This window comes from Elgaria multicarinata, chromosome 9, assembly GCF_023053635.1.
Source record: "Elgaria multicarinata webbii isolate HBS135686 ecotype San Diego chromosome 9, rElgMul1.1.pri, whole genome shotgun sequence".
In the NCBI taxonomy this organism is placed as follows: Eukaryota; Metazoa; Chordata; class Lepidosauria; order Squamata; family Anguidae; genus Elgaria; species Elgaria multicarinata.
In genome coordinates, this window is record NC_086179.1 from 69259206 (window position 1) to 69278027 (window position 18822).

Consider the following 18822-nt stretch of genomic DNA (forward strand, 5'->3'; position numbering starts at 1 on the left):
ACAGATGAGAGAGCAAGTGATACTAGAGCTGTGCACAACTGGCCTCTTGAAATTCTCCATCGAATTTATGGGCAGAGAAATTGGGGGACGGGACAATTTCACCAAATTTCTACAGAGGGAGAAGAAATTCTCCAACAATTTCTCACCAGTAGGCATCACCATTGGCAAGGTTGCAGAACAGCTTCTTTCTTTTCTTTTCTTTAGGTATTTTCGGGGGGGGGGGGTTTGCACTGCCCTGCAAATGGCAACAGTATTAACTATTGGCAGCTTAGCCCCCATTTTGTATCCTACACAATGCACTATATATTTAGCATCTCTACAGGACATTGAGAGGACGGAAAGTTGCCACCACAAAAAATAATGGTGACGAAAACATGGAGAAAATTCTGAAAAGTGTCCTTTAATTTCTAGGAGGTAAGAAAAGAAAAATCTCAGGAATTTCCTGAAAGTTTTCTTAGCTTCCATTTTCCTGCCTGATACTCAGGGAATTTTATAATTTATTTTGAATGTATGGCGGTGATGTTTTTGACCTTACCTAATCACTGTAAGGTGGCTGAGGGTACTGTCTATATTTTTCTTTCCATTACACATTTTTCCATTGCTCTACAGTCTCCCAGGCTGCCTGCATTTCCTGATCTGAAAAGGCACTACAGAAAGGAATAAATTCATGATGTCTTCCCCTGAGTGGGAAGTGCAGAAAGCCAAGGAGGCTACAGGCTGTACAATGAAATACAGGACACTCATGCACACTCCTCAGTCATCTCATAAGTAAAGTAAGCACAAGAACCCTGAACCAACCCATGGGAATTTCTCTGAAATTTCTTCTTTGTTGAGTTTCTTTTTGAAAGTAATTTCTTTTCTATCAAATTGAATGAGAATGGTCAAAATTCTCATGGGAGAAGTTTTCGGCACAGCACTAAGTGATACACACATGTATGAACCAACCCAAATTGCATAGTTTGAGCAGGGGGAGGGAAGTTTTAAAAACCCATATCATACATATGGTTGCAATGTTTTTTTAAAACATAAATATTACATTATGTGTTGTTAGGGCCTTTGTACTATCTTAATTAATTAACTGACATTTTTAGACCACTGAATAAAATCCCTCATTGGTTCACAATAAATAAATTTGCACTATCTTAAGTCAAATAGTTCTGTTTATCTGAAGAAACCCATGATGTACATGCACAATAGCCAATTCTATAGCAAAACACTCTACCCTTAAGTGCAGTCCATTAAGGCATTATGTTAGAACAATTTAAATGCCAAAAAGGAAATGCAAGACTTAGCAGTTTGTGTAGTCTTCACCCTTTTTTGCATGACAAAATAGTAAAATAGGGTGACCATATGACCAGATTTGCCCGGATTTGTCCGGATTTTTGATGGCAAATCCGGGAGGGGAAATCCGGGTTTTTTTTGCAAAGAGCAGCTCTAATGGGAATTAACAAAAATGCTTATAACTCCGTCATTTTTTAAGATAAAGACATGAAACTTGGCACAATGGTAGCTCTTAGGAAGGGCTTTAGTCATACCAAATTTGAAACAGAACCATTCATCCATTGATTTTTTTAGATTTTTTTTAAAAATTGAGGTTTTAAAATTATTATTTTTAAAATCGTCATTTTTAAAGTTAAAGAGATGAAACTTTGTACCATGATAGGATTTAGGTAGAGCTTTAGCCACAACAAATTTGAAACAGATCCGTTCATCTATTGATTTTTTAGGAAATTTTTAAAAATTGAGGTTTTAAAATTATTATTTTTAAAATCATCATTTTTAAAGATAAAGAGATGAAACTTTGTACCATGATAGGATTTAGGTAGAGCTTTAGCCACACCAAATTTGAAATAGATCCGTTCATCCATTGATTTTTTAGGAATTTTTTTAAAAATGAGGTTTTAAAATTATTTTTTAAACTGTCATTTTTAAAGATAAAGAGCTGAAAGTTGGCACCATGATAGCTTTTAGGTAGAGCTTTAGCCATACCAAATTTGAAACAGATCTGGGGGCAGTAGCAAACCCTGTTTACAACATCAGCAGCTTGCAATGAGTGAAGATACAGTCAGAAAAGATATTTGAGGGAAGGGGAGAATGTAACACAGAGTATAGCAAAAGCTTCAAAGTACAGCAAAACCTACAAAAGTAGGAGTGAGTGAAGTTAATTTCAGATACATTGAATCTCTCACGTTCTTTATTTCAGTGATTTTAACATTAAGATGTTATGTAGAACAGATTTGTCTTAGATGTGTGCTGTAAAATCAGACATGTAACCAAGGCTATGTTCGGGTGGGCACGCCCCCTTGGTACTGGACACGCCACCTTGGGGGTGACCATGTTGTCCTCCTTTTTGGTTTCCAAAATATGGTCACCCTAAATTAGAGCAGTTTCTATAGCAAGTCCTATATGCCACACCAAATTTGAATTGAATGGTCTTAAAGCTCAATGAAGTCTACATACCTTATTTTCATACTTCCATTTTCCTTTTAGTTTGCTAGCCTTCTCTCTCTCTCTCTCTCTCTCTCTGGCCTGATTCAGACAACACGCTAAACAAAATGGTTAAGGGAATTCATTAAGGTTAATGCATTTTGTGGTTAGCAGCATGGTTTAGCGTTTTGTCTGAACCAGACCATTCTCTCTCTCTCTCTCTCTCTCTCTCTCTCTCTCTCAATCTTAAGGAGATATCAATGCTTTTTATACCTGATGGCATAGTAGTTTAAGTTATAATGCTGGCAACTGAGGGTAAGAAATTATACAATTTTGCCTTCTCAGTGGCCAAACTAGAGAAAAGGCAAGCAATTTCTGAGCATTTAGCACCAATTCTGGCCCACTTGCATTGGCTGCCTGTACATTTCTGCACCAGATTCAACCAAGAAATGAACCTACCCATACACTATGCTCAACATCTAAGGTCCACCTCCAGGGACCTATTCCGAGGGAAGCTTGGAGGATGGCAACAAGGGAGAGGGCCTTTTCAGTGGTGCCCCCCCCCCGATTATGGAAGGATCTCCCCGATGGGGCCCACCTGGCACCAACGTTGTTATGTTTTTGGCACTAGGTCAACTCTTCTCCCAGGCGTTTAACAGCATATGTTGAGTTTTTAATCAATCCTAGATAGGTCCTTAGGTTTGGCTCAAAGTTGTTTTTAAATGTATGTTGTCTTTGTATGATGCCTGTTTTACATTTTTATGGATTTAAATTTTGTATATCGATTTTTAATTTCGTGATATTTTAACCTTTTGTAAATTGCCCAAAAAGCTTCGGCTATCAGGTGGTATAGAAATGTAATAAATAAGATGATGATGATGATAACAACAACAACAACAACAACAACAACAACAACAACAACAAATTAAATGTCTCAGGGCCGCAGTTTCTGATGGAACACCTCTCTCCTGATATGAACCTACCCAGACATTACAAACAACATCTCGGTGGCTCCTTTGAGGGAAATTCAGAAGCTGGCAACAAGGGAGAGAGTCTTTTCAGTGGTGCCCCCCCCCCAATTGTGGAATACTCCACCCACTGAGCCCAGCCTGGTGCCAAAATTGTTAACTTGACTCTACTTCCAGGCATATGATGGGACTTTTAATGTTAGCTGTTTTTATCAGGTCCCAGTATTTTATTGTAATTTTGTTTTATTGTAATTGCTAGTGTGGTGCAGTGGGTGTTGGACTGGGAGTCAGGAGATCCAAGTTCTAGTCTCCACTCAGCCATGGAAGCTCACTGGGTGACTTTGGGCCAGTCACAGACTCTTGGCCCAACCTACCTCACAGGCTTGTTGTCGTGAGGATAAAACGGAGAGGATTATGTACGCCTCCTCGGTTTCCTTGGAGGATGTAATAAATAAAATAAGTAAAAGTAAATAAAATTGTTTTCTAATGTTGTGTTTATATGTTATACTTTGGGAAGATTGTAATTTTCGTGAACTGCCAAGAGAGCTTTGGCTATTTGGTGGCATAGAAATGAAATAAATGGGTGGGGGGAATAAATTTGTAATGAGATCTTAAAACATGTTATTTTTTTCTTTTTCTTAATAGTCCCACCTCAAATGGATTGGGACACTGGCTTGGGGGAGATTCTGCCACTTCCCCAATTTTCCGAATATAGCTCCCCCGCACCCTGCCCAGGCTATTTGCTCCAATTAGGAAAATAGTATCTCTATATATTTTCTTCAACAGGGTAAAACTGCATCATGGGGTATGGGTGAGGAATTTACAGCAGAATAACTCTGCAAGGGGAAAGTGTTCACCCCACCTCCCATGCTACTCAATTTAGCAGGGGGGACAGGAGGACAAATGGCTTAAAGTGAAGTTTCTTTAGTCATACTTGAATTTGCTGGTATGTATGGTAGGATCACCATGTTTTTGAAATGTGATGTATATTTTGATAGCAAGTTGACATTAATTGTGAGCCATTTGGGGAAGAGTCCACTGTGGAAAAGTGGCAGGTTACAAAAAAGTCTACCCAAACATGCCATGAAATATCTAGCTCAATACCATTTTGTTTTTTAAGCCGTTGGGATTATTTAGAATCACTGGCTTTTGTAGAATTTTGGTTAAATACTATGCATGGATTCAGTGGTTGCTGCAGCTGAATAACCATCACAGGGAGCATTTGAGTCTGGCTTCAGTTTATGTAATTCTGATCTTTTCTTGGTTTTCAACATTGTCAGATCTTGTAGTTCTTTAAAACAGTAAACATATTTCCTAGGATCGAGTCTGCACCAATAGCTTGGACGTTTGTGTGTCTAGATATATAAAGCTACCCAATTCTTTCAGATCCCCCACGCCAGGCAGACGGGCATTTGCAAATGCTGCTGTTTACGTCAGGCTCGTCTTCCGCTTGTATCGTCTTTCTTCTTGCCACTTCCAAATTGCCTGGGTTCCGCTTACTAATTGACTACATAGAGTTTCTTTCCCGATACTTGCTTTGATGGTTCTCCCACCCCACGTTTTTATCATCACAGAAGCTGAGCTGGGCGCCACCTGTCTCCCACTGACATTCCCAATTATGTTCTAACTCAACCCCATGTGCCAGTCAATTGGGCATGTTTTGAACCAATGCTTTTATTTCTGCACATCTACAGAGTGTGCAGTTTAACAAGCCCTGAACCAAGACTGCGCAATGACTTTTATATCACATTTGTGTACAACTTGGTGCCGTCGGAAGAGAGGATATAGATGTGTGACAGTTTCCAAATCATATGAACAGTACCAAAGAACGATTCCCTCCGAATTCTTCTTTCTTTCAGGTGCACAGTGAAACACAGCTCTTGTTGGTTTTCCCAGTAGCACCTAGATTTAATTCCCAATTAGACATCATAATTAAGGTTCTGACATTTGAAAGAGTCCAGGTCAAGAAACTTCCCTCTTGGCTCACAGACTAACAGCCTAATTAAGTGTTACATGCAAATGCATGTAACAAAACCCTGGTGGTTTTCTTCAAGAGAAAAGTGGTGGGAATCCTTTACCCTGTCTTCAAAACTGCTCTGTTCGAAATTGCCTCTCCTCTCCCAGCCTGGGTGACTTGAGTAATGTAATTTTGTGCTATTCCTATTTCTAGCTCATGCACTTATTTACTTATTTTTTTGCTATCACATGGCTGGGGGTGGAAGGGTTAAGTTTTGCTCCAGTAACTCCCCTTGAGGATATTGAGTGCCAGCATGGGACATATAGAGCTCTCAAGTGGAAGGGAGCTCCATGTGTCCCATATCTTTAAAATGCTAACATTCAAATATGTTGATATGATTTGCTGAGATGCGAATGGTCTTTTACCACAACTTATTTCAACACTGGCCTTAGCTAGACCTAACTTATAATCCAGGATGGAGGAGGGAAGATCTCGTGTTGTGTTTAACGCGAGATCCCTCCTCTGTTTACACATGAGGCGCGACGACCTCAGGAAGAGAGGTGTCGCACCCACCATTTTTTTAAAAGGAGAAGCAACACACAAATGCTTGTGTGCTGAAGGTAAGTGTTTTTTTTAATTTAGTTTAGTTTTCCCGCTCCCCACCCCCACCCCCAATGGGCGCAGCTCCCGGCTCCGCGTGACGAATCGCGTGGAGCCGGGTCAAACCGCGGCAACGGGCCACATGTTCCGTGGTCTCGGGTTCAGCCCAGGACCGCGGAAAAAGCGGGGCCAATGGGGAGGGCTCTATCCCGGGGCAAGGGAGGGATCATCCTGCATTGAGCAGGGTGTTGGACTCGATGGCCTTGTAGGCCCCTTCCAACTCTGCTATTCTATGATTCTATGATCTCAGGATCCCCTGTGCGTCATGTGGACGCACAAGGGACGATCCTGGGGTTCACCCCGTGATAAAGCCTGGTCTAGCTAAGGCCACTGTATAGGATGTGGAGAACATCATATCATGGATTTAACGAAGAAAGAAAGAAAGAAAGAAAGAAAGAAAGAAAGAAAGAAGACAGAAACCTATATGTGCAAATGTTAAAACTCTGCCATGGGATATAACAGGCTGGATCTTTAAATAGGTTTTGTATTATACTGTATTGTATGTTGTATTATAAAAGCAACTGTAAAACTCAGCACAAACAAACTTTTCTTAATTGTACAAAAACTAGGATTAATTTCAGAAGTATCATCTTCAATGAGTAAACAGCTTTTCGTTATATGAAAATAGCAACCTTTGGAACAATATTCAAAACCCCTATGATGTCTAAGTGAAGGAATGTTTCAAACAAAGATGCCTGAAATGTAAAGTAGTGTTATTAATTTTCTAAAAAAAATTACGCAAGGCATTAGCATGCAATACAAGGTTTCTAACAAGTTCACATAATTTGTTTTTGCTTATGCTAACAGAACCCCCAAATAGGTATCTCCTGAACATTTTTCTCAGGTTAAATAATGAATACAGAAACCAGTGAAACACTTCATGTTTATTTCTCCACATCCCCTTAGGGTAGATTATGCATTCCTAGCAAAATATGTATCCAAACTTGTAGATAATGGTGAGATTCTTTTCCTCTCAAGTACATCTAGCTACGTACATAATGGGATAGATTAATAAACTCCATGAGTCATTTCTAGGATTCCAAAGACCTAGTCACAAGTAACATTTCCCAATCCTCAGCATTTTAGATTAAAACCAGAGACTGACAGGTTCATTACATACATTACTTAAGCAGTGAGCCCACTGTGGAAACACACCCTCTTCATTTTGCGTTCCCCCTACAATCTTTCCCCTGTGATTACAAAGTCAGCATGAGTTTCAGAGCTAGCATAGGTTTCTCAAAAACAAGTTATGTCAGATGACTGTATCTTAGTTTTGACAAGAGTAACTAGCTTGGTAGAAACAGGGAATGCTGTAGACATTCCTACTGTGGTAGTTCTACTGAGGTCCTAGTCGTTGCTTGGAATGAAGGAATGTCTCAAATAAGTTCTTGATAACCAAATGTTCTAGACCCAGTCATAGAGCTTCAGCTCTCAGGTGTTCTGGGGAGCGGAGGACAATAAAACAACAGGGTTCATGATTAAAGGGCAAACAGCAAAGACTTGTAATGTGTATGGCTGAACAGAATTAAGAATCCATCTTCAATCTTATTCTATGGTGGTGATGGTGGCGAAGAGATTTTACTTCTCCTCCACCATTGCATCTGCTCAGTGTCATCCAGTTGGCACTTTGGGATAGTGAGGGGTGTTCTTGGAGTAGGCTGTAGAAATTTGAGCCCTTAAAAGCCCACTGTGACCAAGCTGCTGGACATATTACAGATAAAGATGCATCCATGCTGTCTTAGTCACCATTGTTTTACAAAGAGTCAGAGATGGATGTGACCAGAGTCCCATCTAGTCATATTATTATAGATATCTTTCATCTTGTACAGCCCAAGAACATAGACAAACTGTTTGGAGGACTGAAGCTCACCTCTTCTGTGGACCCTTGCCCATCTGGCTTCTAAAATCAGCCAGAGCTTGGCTGGATATATTTTTATTTATAATGTTTATATCCTGACTTTCTTCCCAGGAGCCCAAGGTGATCTATATTACATGATCTTCCTCCTCTCCATTTTATCCTCACACCAACCCTGTTAGGCTGAGAGTCACTGACTTGTCTAAAGGCACCCAATGACTTTCATGGCTGAGTGAAGATTCAAAAGCAGATCTCCCGAGACCTAAACCAACACGCTAACTACACATACCGGCTCTCTAGTTTAGTGAGGGGAGATTCCCACCAGCTTAAAGGAAGCAGGGCTGAAGACACACTATTGGAGTAATGTAAGTCTAGAAATTAATAGTTTCTGATAGTTACTGCCCAATCTCAAATTTGCCATTTTGGGTCGAAGCATTGGTGTGCGGTGGCTTCTCAACTCCAGGTGGTGTTGGATGCTGCTGATCATTTGGATCCATTCAAATCCTGGTTTTGGAACAGAAACAGCCTTGGTCACCCTAGTAGATGACTTATGGCTGGGAACAGACAGGGGCAGCACTACCCTATTGGTTTTCCTGGACATCTCAGCACTTTTGATAGCATTGTTTATTTGGGTTGGGCATACGAGGGTGGCATTACAGTGGTCCTGGTCCTTCCTGGATTAACTATCATAAGAAGGTGGTGCTTGGGGACTTCTGCTCTAACCCAGGGCCACTGGGTTATGGGGTGCCACAAGGTTCCTTCTTGTCCTCTATGCTTTTCAACATCTACATGAAACAAGATGACCTTTGGGGTTCCTTCCAACTCAATGATTCTATTATACTATTTTTGTATAACTCATATTCTAATTTGAACCAATAAATTAAAAATGTAATTCAATACTGTGACATATTCTAAGAATAGGTCCGTTCAGCCTTGATGCTCCTGGCCCTCTTTCTTATGCATGGTGAGATCAGGAATGATCTTCGGACTTATACACTTCCTCCTTGAGCTTCCCTCATCCCAGATAGTAGGCAAGATTTGATTGATGAATCTCATGGCTCTATCAATGCTGGGTCTCTCTTCCTCTGAATATTGCCCTCATGTTGGTTGGAATAAGACTATTCCCTATACAAATGTATCACATATTGATAGCCTTATTTTTCAGTCAGCACCATTGACTGAGCTTGTCAATCCATCAAATGCAGCATTTTTCAGGGGGGAGGTTGTTTTGTTTTTTGGCTACCACTTGCATTTAGTGTGCCCCTTCAGCCCTATATCAATTACTGGCTGTGACTTGGGGAGAGAAAGCAATAGCAGCAGTCTCTCCTGTATGAAATCCCGCAACCACAGCCTCCTCTTGACCTATATCTGCTCCAGCAGATCCAATAGACTGAACCTGAGAGGAAAAGAAAAATGTCTACCAGGGCTTATGTTTGCTTACCTCAACATACAGGTTATAACCTCAGTCTCCTTGAGATGAATGCCATCAGCTTGCACTTTCTAAGTCAGACACAAAATAAGGCACTAAGGCAGAATTAGAGTGGGGTCACTGGAGAAGACCAGCAGGAAAAAAAAAATTCCACTGAGGAGACTGCTACACTAGAAGATGACAAGCACACCAGCAGCAGCAATTTAGAGGTTTTCCATTAAAAAAATCCCAAATATCATATATTCTGATGGCTGATCTTACATTAAAACAGAATTTAGACTAAAGAAAATGTCAAGGAATTAAGTACATGAATGTCACAATCTAAGATACCAGAGGCAAGGGAAGAACTACTGTTAAATGTCTCAGGAGTTAACTGAAGCTTTTCCCTGACCAGCTTGGATGGTTCAAACTCTACCACTGAATTGGATGAGCAACAAAACAAGTTTTCCTTCAGACAATAATATTTATGGAAATTGTGAAACTTTGTAGTGAAAAAGAACTGAGATAGCTATTGGGAACCTTCATTGTCAGGTTTGGGAAGGAAAGAAACAAGGACTAGTGCACAGAAGACAAAAACAGCAATTCCAACAAAGAGGGAAAAAAGTAATTATCAGAGAAGAAATCAAAACCATTTAAACAATTTTCACATAATGTGCCAGCAAGCTATTTAAAGATTTTTTTTCTAAACAAACAATTCTAGAACAGCAACAATATAAACCAAGGAAAAAACCCTCACAAAGCTAAATTGTTATACTGGGAACTTTAGAATTTGATAAGCAGCTCAAAATCAATAGGGTTTGTTTTCTTAATTAAATTATCAAAAGAACAACAAGAAATGATCTTTATATTCAAATATTCTCTGCATTCATATGGAGAATGGCCAACTCTAGAATCACAGGAAGCATGTAGATCTCGCCATGGGTGAGATTCACATTACAAAAAGAAGTGGGGAACATGAATCAGTGCTTCTGCTTTCCTCACTTTGCTATAACATGAGCTGGCTTCAAGGGTCTATCTGCATAGAAACTTCACCTGCTCCCAGTGCAATTATTCGCCAGCCAACTGGAAGTTCTGGAGAAATCTCCTACAGACCCCAGACAAAAATAGTACTGCACAGATGAATCCTCGACTGGCATGATATCAATGGAGTCAGTGCAGCCCAATCTGGCCCTGTTATAATTCCCTACTACTTTGTAGAGGACTAGGCAACCAAGAGGAGCGTGCAGTCATCAGGGCATCTGATCACTAGAGGAAATTGTGGATAGATGTCTCCCTACAATAAACATATGGATCTAAGCACTCAATCACACCTGATCAGACTAGACCAAGAAAAAGGAAGAAAATTGATAAAGCATTTGGTGCATACAATTTATGTGACTTGGAGCTACTCGGCCATTCTCCATTCTTCATTTCATACTCTTGTACTGTTTATTATTTTTGTTATCTTCCTTTAGAAGGTGAAGACCACCTCTTTCATTCCGAAGCCTCTTTCTGTCTAAGGCTCTGTTCCCTATAGACTTTTGATCCAGTCTGCCAGAAATGTGTACCTTAATGAAAAGTAAAGAAGAAGCACTGATGTAATGAACCTCCCACTATAAAAAAAATAGAAAAATGATGAGAAAATCCCAGCATATAGGATCTTCAAACTTGGTGCCTGACACTAAGTGCATTTTTCACTGTTTATTGAGAAGTAGAGGGATATGGGAAGAATATTAATAGCCTTGCAGGTGATTCAAATAAATGCCCCAGACACAATATAATATTAAAACTGATTGGCTTTACCTCAACTAATACTGCAAACAATAAGCTGGCTTGCACATAATGCTACACCATAGTTTAGCACCATAGCTTAACATGCCTGAGCAATGCTCAGGGTCATGTGTTCCCCCTTCCCTTCTCCCATGTGGCCAGGGGGAGGACTTGGGCATAGTTTAGTTTCACTTATTGCAAAAGCTGGATTGCTGTTACATTTAAATCAGAGATCATGGTTTAAAATGAACTCTGGTCAGTTAAATAAGTCTTACAACCCCTGATTTGAAGTTGGCGAGTTATGTATGAGCCATGATCTTTGGTCCAGACATAACGACAAACCAGCTTGCATAGTAACTGAAACTATACCCTGTCAAAGTCCTCTTCCTGGCCACATAGGAGGGGAGCACACAAGCCTGAAGCTTCACTCAGGATTGTTCAAGCTCATGCATGTAGCGCTAAACCATGGTTTAACGTTACATGCAAACCAGACAAGCATTTGCAATAATATTTTTAGCCTTATTTCCTCAGCCAAGCAAATTTTCAGGCATGTGCCTTTAAATGGTTTTGAATTTGCAAGATTTAACAATGCTCAGAGGGCAGTGTAAAAGAAGAACCCTTTGAAATGATTAAGAAATATTTGAATTGGGTTGCATCATACATTTTGCATAAAGACTGGAAATCGTGACATAATTAATGTAGCATACCCCAAAGTATTCAAAAGCACTGTTCTGATTAAAGTGGAGAAGTATCTTTTCAAAACGATGCATGATGAATTAGGCTATGCCTTTGCTACATATAATGGGACTTGCTTATCTGGACTGAAGTTCGGAATTTTGAAGATTTACCACTGAATGCGTATAGAGATTTCACAGATAATAAAAGGCATAATTCAAATCACTAAGTGGTGCTGTACTGAGAGGAAGAAAAGCTAGCACTGTTAGTGAAAAGAAGACACAGTCTTTCATTAGGTAACTTGTCATTAGGAGTCATTTGGCTCAGAGTAACAGAAATGATTTTTGATTGCTGTTGAAGAAAATTCCACACCAGAAGGTATCCACTAACGTAAAGCAGAATTACAAAAGCTAAGATTACATTATTAAATCATTACATGAACACAATGTTCTGAACTAGAATATCACAGTGCAACTCTCCCTTCACTGGCTCCAGTCAGAAGCGGACAATAGGCCTAACGACTTCGTGAAGGCAAGTCAGGAACAACTGTATTACTTTCACTGCCCAAACTGAGCGATTCCACAGGAATTCTGATGTCCCTCTGCCCACAAATGCTTCTTCACTCATTTCAATGAATGAAGGTCTAGATCAGCAGTATGCAACCTTTTGGGGCCTGGGCACATTTGGTAATTTGAGAAACGGTCTTGGGTACCACCAAAAAATGCCTGCCATGAGAGGTTTGGCAAAGGAAAAGCAACTTTCCTCAAAGACTGAGAAAAAGGCAGAGCTGGGGTCTGAGCCTGAACACATTATACAACTTGTTTGAACCTGCAGTTTTTAGCATCAACAAACAACAATTCCACCGCAATCCCAGCTGCTGGTAAGAACATGTTTTGTTTTGGGGTTTTTTTTAAAGTGGGAGGGATAGGGCACCTTGTTTTCTACCCCTGGTGTAGATGCACAAAAGTATGTACACAAGCAACTCCAATAAAATAGAATAGAGAGAGTTATGTCCTAGGGAAAAGTCACCACCACCCTCAGATTTGAGTATGTGAATATAATTTATACTTTCTGAGAAGTTCAGCGAGAGTATTGGTTATTGTTTTTTTGAAAAATATATATCCAGAAACAATACTGAAAATATTCAGCTAATAGGTCTGGTTCCTCTTCTAATATGTTTTATGCTCAATGTTGAAATCCAATAACGTTGACAAAAATTCTGGTTTGCAATGGCCAATGAAACACCATAACAATGGGTCAAGAGACTGACTAGATCCTCCAAATTCTAAGAAAAAGTGTTGTTGAAATGCCTCTCGGTTAATCACAATGAGTTAAACGAAACAATTAAAAAAAAAGGGGGGGGGGAGATGTATGCTAAATTATTAAAAGAAAAAGTCCATGATTTATTTATCTTAAAATGCATTAACACTGCAAGTGTAAAATAATAAAAATGGAAAAAGCATAAAAAAAGAGAAACTTTACTGAAGTTTGGTCTTTTCTTTTTTGGACCTGTAAGTCAGTTTACTGTGAGCTCAATATTGAGATCGACATATATAAAATGAAATTGCAATGGTAATTAACACCTTTGAAATTAGACAAGATCTATAAAGTTGAAAATATTAACTGTTGGTACTGTGCTAAAAATGAAGCAGATTTTCTCCACCTGTGGCAGATGTGTTGCAGAGTTCAAGCATATTAGAAAGTGATTGCCCAAGCAATACTGTCCTTTATTAATGTTAATGTTCCTATAGATACTCTTTTTGGCCTCTTAATTTTATACCCGATATAGTCCCTAGAAAGAAATATGAAGTAACAGGGACAGATCAAGATATTTTGCAGCCTGAGACAAAGAACAAGATGGTGCCCCCTCCCATTTCATGTACAAAAACCAACTGGACTGGCAGTTTAATCTGTCTTCAACACTGATTATGGGACAGCATCCTCCACTACACCTGACGTCAGCAGGCTCACCTAGGGCGTTCATGTGCACTGCTTGGAGAAGGAATGGAGTCTACCCTCACTCTGCCTAATGGTAAGGTCGGCCCTTCTTTGAAGGATCTAACCATACAAAATGAACATCAAGGAACACTCTATTCTTAGTCACCCATTAAGCCCCAACTTTATTGTAACCAGGTTCATTATTGACATTGAAAGGGCCACCTATAGTTTCTGAACTTTCGACGATAATCATCGATGTAAGTTATTGACACGCTGCTTTAAGCATATGAATCACACAAGGCAGCTAGCATGTCATTCTCAATACATTTTGGTCACAATTAATTAATGCCATCTCCACCATAAGCATCAGTGAAATAAATCAGAAGTACTATGTTGGAAAACCATCCGAAATCCATTGGGGATCACAAAGAAGCTTCCGGTGGTTATCCCCTCAGTCAGTCTCTTAACAAGGGAAAATTATGTTAGTGCTCACCCTTCCTAGCTCCTTATCTTCAAGTGCCAGGACCCCAGTGCTTTCTGTAAAAAGTTTCACTTTGACTACTGGCCGAGGATGAGTCGTGGTAAAATCCCCTTGCGTTCCCCATCTGTAACAAAAGAAATGCCAACAGTCAAATTAAAAAGCAAATGAAATCACTCTGGGCCCCAATAACAAATGCAGCATTTTCTCTTCCCTACAGAGCAGATACATCCATCTGTAAACTCAGTGCCCAGGGTGAAAGAGCTTTAACGATTTTCATATATTAGTTTTGTAATTAAAACTCATCTAATGTGGCAGATGGCCTAATGAAAGATGGACTATATTCAAAGAGTATGCAGCATCAAGCAAGATAAACTTAAATGTGTATGGATATTATTCTTCCATTTTTAATGGGAAAATATGAACGGAAGACATTAAGATTAATTATATGATATTAAATTTGCTTTCCAAGCATCTTAAACACTTGTCAAGTGCAATGCTAGAAGTGTGTTCCTAACTCATGTCCAGAGAAGTTAGTGCAAACTAATCTTATAGTCCTGGTGTGATGGCAAACATAACATCAAGTCTTACAGTGGAGTGATGCAGTAATGATCCCATGCGCAGCCCAATAGAGTCAATAGCACAATGGCAACAGTATCAAAAGCTAATGTAGCAACACCAATAGATGTTCCCACTGTCCCTAGAAATTTGGCTGCCACCCAAATCACAGCACTTCACACTGCTAAGGTCTCCACATTAACCATGCACAGAAGGCACTAATCAAGCCATGTCAATGGCTAAATGACCGTATGATCTCACACTCAATCCATTACAAAGACATCTTCAACATACAGCCTGATAAAAGGAGAGAGGCACTACAGTTAGGAAGCTTGCACAGAAAACAGAACTGCAAAACTCATACATCTGCAAGGTTCTGCTCACACAATGCAGAACAGCTGGAAATGGGCTCCTGGTTGGATGATAGTCGGAATCCTATACAGAATCCTCACAAAGTAGATTCTCCATTATCTCTGCCAAAATGACCTACTAACAGGACAAACTGTCTTGATTTTTATGATGAATAGCGTTTTCAGGGTATTTAATGACAGAATGCTGGAAAAGCCACTAATCTTAACTATAAGGGACACTCCTGCGGCTCTATAATTTTTCAGATGTGTATGTCAGCTAATACAACTGCAGACAGCTATTACAGGTACTATAAAACACACTTTCAGCAGGCCAAAAGGGATTGCCTTGTCTCATCTTCAGTGGCTGACTGCTGATGGACTCAAGGGGTGCTTCCACAAGGCCCTTTATCACCCCATAGCCTGCCCCGATCATGGAATTTTATAGAGGATTCAGAATACGATGACATCTTCCGCTTGAAACCCTCCCAATGCCTCTTCCATCAAATTCCAGTCTGCAGAAATCCATTAAGGAGGGAAAGATAGAACACCTGCACAGTACCTTGGAGTGATAGCATTTAGGAGACCTCTGTCTGAAAGTACCCGGGAAGGGTCCCAGCAGCCCAATAACAAAGGCCTGTCTCAGTCACCAGTAGGGATGTATGGATTATTTAAATATCTGTTCCATCTGTGTTTCATGGATTGTGGAATGTTGTTCATTCCGGTGTCCATTCACAGATGGAAAAATGCACAAATAATTCTGTAAGAAAGTTTGTAACAATTTACATAATTTATGCTAGTACATAACATTTAGCATATTGTCCCCCATTCCATTCGACTTTCCCCCACGTATATATTTCCAGTATGGCATATGTCTCAGCAGAAACTTGTGCATTTTCTTGCAAATGAACTAGTAAATTTTGACTAGTTTGGCCTTGAGGCGACACTTCTCTTTCACCAATTAAAAACAAAAAAAAGCAATATATGAGAACAAATCTTTCCTTGAAGAGCTGATGGCAACATTACTAAAGTTTAAGAAGGAGAACATCTTTCAAAGGTAGGACAGGATTTGTATCTTTGTGGAGGAAGTTGTAAAAAAATAGCTCTCCACATGGATCCATTACATATGGCAGCCCTCCCCCCACACATATATGTTGGGTGTGGTAGGCAAAAAATAATCCCCGAACTATGTGGCACATCAGAAGTTTGGTGCCTGGAGACCAGTACAGCGACTAGTTTGGCCTTGAGGCGACACTTCTCTTTCACCAATTATAAACAAAAATGTCAAATGTACACATTTGTGTATAATATTTTATCTCAGTATGTATGCTGCATAAAACTATGCCCTCACTACTAGATGGTACCAAATTGATGATACCAATTTTATTATGGAGCCTGACCGCTCATGAGAGAGTCAAATTCACATGGCAAATTATTTCCAGCCCGTCAACCATTGCGGACCCTGACGACATAGAATTTAGGCTGGTTTAGACCATTAACACATGTAGAGCTCTCATATTTGTAGATTTTGCCTGCAAATATTTTTGAGGTTAAAAAAAAAGTATTTTCCAGTTATCAGTTTTGATTTCCCCCCCTGAAGCACCTAACCATCTGTGAGCTATCATAATGTGAATTGATTCTGTTGCAAGGAATGGGTGCCTTGGAGACAAAATGCTGCAATCTCTTATACCGGGATGAAGCAATTACAACACGTCAGTCACTGCAGATTTAATACTTATATAACCCTGACATGATAATGGCAGAGAGGGAAAGCAACCCAAATGTCAGCTTTGCATCCTTAAAATACAATCACCTTTAGAAAACTAACGCACAGAAAAGAAATTTTGGAGGATATGAAAAAAAATACAACAACCCTAAAATGAAGTCTTGGAATGATAGGAAAAATAGTGGGAAAATAGTACAAAGTGAGTCATATAGACATGCAAGATGAACATACAGCTACTTTCATGAAGCAACTCAATCTTTGTATCACTGTTTACCAATACCACCAGCCTCCCTTAAAACCATAACAATGACTCTAGCTTCTACGATGCCATGGAAAACTACTATATACATTATCCTTCCCCAGCCTGTTGGCTGAGTATGATGGAATTGTAGTCCAACACATCTGGAGGGCACAGGATGGGGAAGCCTGAGTCAGACCACTGGTCCATCTAGTCTAGTATGGGGAAGACTTATGGTAAATGGGGCACAGAATTCCACAGGGATTGTTGAAATCAATTTGCCTTCTTTTCCTTCACTGTGTGTGTGTGTGTGTGTGTGTGTGGTCGTATGTGATATATTTCAATTTAATTGTACCATATATAGTTCTTACTAGGTATTTACTGGTAATACCTAGTAAAGTTACATGGAAGTTTCCTCACTCTTTCCTTTTGTACCTTTCAGTTACAGACTCCCATGTTACGAAAGGGTTGCTTTTAAAATAATGTTCCCAGAAGTGATTGCCCTGTCTCTGCGGTGTACAACAAATTCTTATTTTCAGCAAGTTAGAAATACTGATTGATATTCCACATAAATTATTCATTCTGAGTTCCATAAAACCATTCAGTTCGAAATTAGAACTTTTTAACTCATGCCACAAAGATCTGAAACTCAGAGAACAGTAATACATAAGAACAGGCTGCATCTAGATTAATTAGATTTCAAACTGAAGATTTATTTCCAAAGAAAATCCGGTTTCCATGAAAGCCCCTTTAGAAAGTATATATCTTATTTTTGTTGAAATGCCGCTACACATATGTCAAAATAAGTAATGCATTCAAAAATAATTTAATGTTTCAAATATTATTTACTTATGTTCTCCACAATGACACAAATGTAACAGCTGCAATGTTTATTGTAGTGGATAATTTTATTTTAGTGACATCTGCAAGCATTGTGTCAACAAAGGTAACTTAATTTTGCCAAGACTGAAAACAAATTCAAACCATCAAGATCAATGTTAAATAAGATTCAGTTGCTCCTTTTCAGTACTGTGGGATTTGGTTAGCATCAGCAATTAGAAATGCATATTTTTGTATAGAATAGAGCATGGAGAGGGAGCAACCATGTAATTTGAAAATTATAACTGTATAAGCAATATATGAGAACAAATCTTTCCTTGAAGAGCTGATGGCAACGTTACTAAAGTTTAAGAAGGAGAACATCTTTCAAAGGTAGGACAGGATTGGTATCTTTGTGGAGGAAGTTGTAAAAAAATAGCTCTCCACATGGATCCATTACATATGGCAGCCCTCCCCCCACACATATATGTTGGGTGTGGTAGGCAAAAAATAATCCCGGAACTATGTGGCACATGAGAAGTTTGGTGCCTGGAGACCAGTACAGCGAGGAGTCAACCATATGGCTGAACCTGAAAACAGCAACCATGTGTACATCTCCCTCTTCTGCTCCATAATTCCTTCCTTTTCCATCTTGTCCTCCATAACTTCTCATCCAGCATATTATGCTGGATGTTTCCATTTCTCTACTCCACAGAGATTGATGTCTGTTAACCAGGGGCAGTCTTGGAAAACGGTGTAATCACCAGAACTCAAGTTAAGTGTTAATTACTATTTTGTAGGGTAACTACTAGTTCTGCCCTTAAAGTAATTTCAACATGGGAGATATTGTACATGAATTAGCTCTTAGAACTAGCCTTAACCAGTACAGTTAGAACCTACTAGTATCTTTCTCATGCAAAACACTCCTTAACATACCCTATTTCTTCGATTCTAAGACACACTTTTTCCCATATAAACATCTCTAAAAATGAGGTGCG

The 18822-nt window shown here is 39.4% G+C and overlaps 1 protein-coding gene across 1 annotated transcript in view; it reads right to left on the reverse strand.

Moving 5' to 3' along the window:
- CADPS2 (calcium dependent secretion activator 2) overlaps positions 1-18822 on the reverse strand; it is a 348762-nt gene that overhangs the window by 180168 nt on the left and 149772 nt on the right. Inside the window, exon 7 of the mRNA XM_063134072.1 lies at positions 14152-14263. Coding sequence (XP_062990142.1) covers positions 14152-14263 — 112 coding nt within the window. The remainder of the gene's footprint in view (positions 1-14151; positions 14264-18822) is intronic.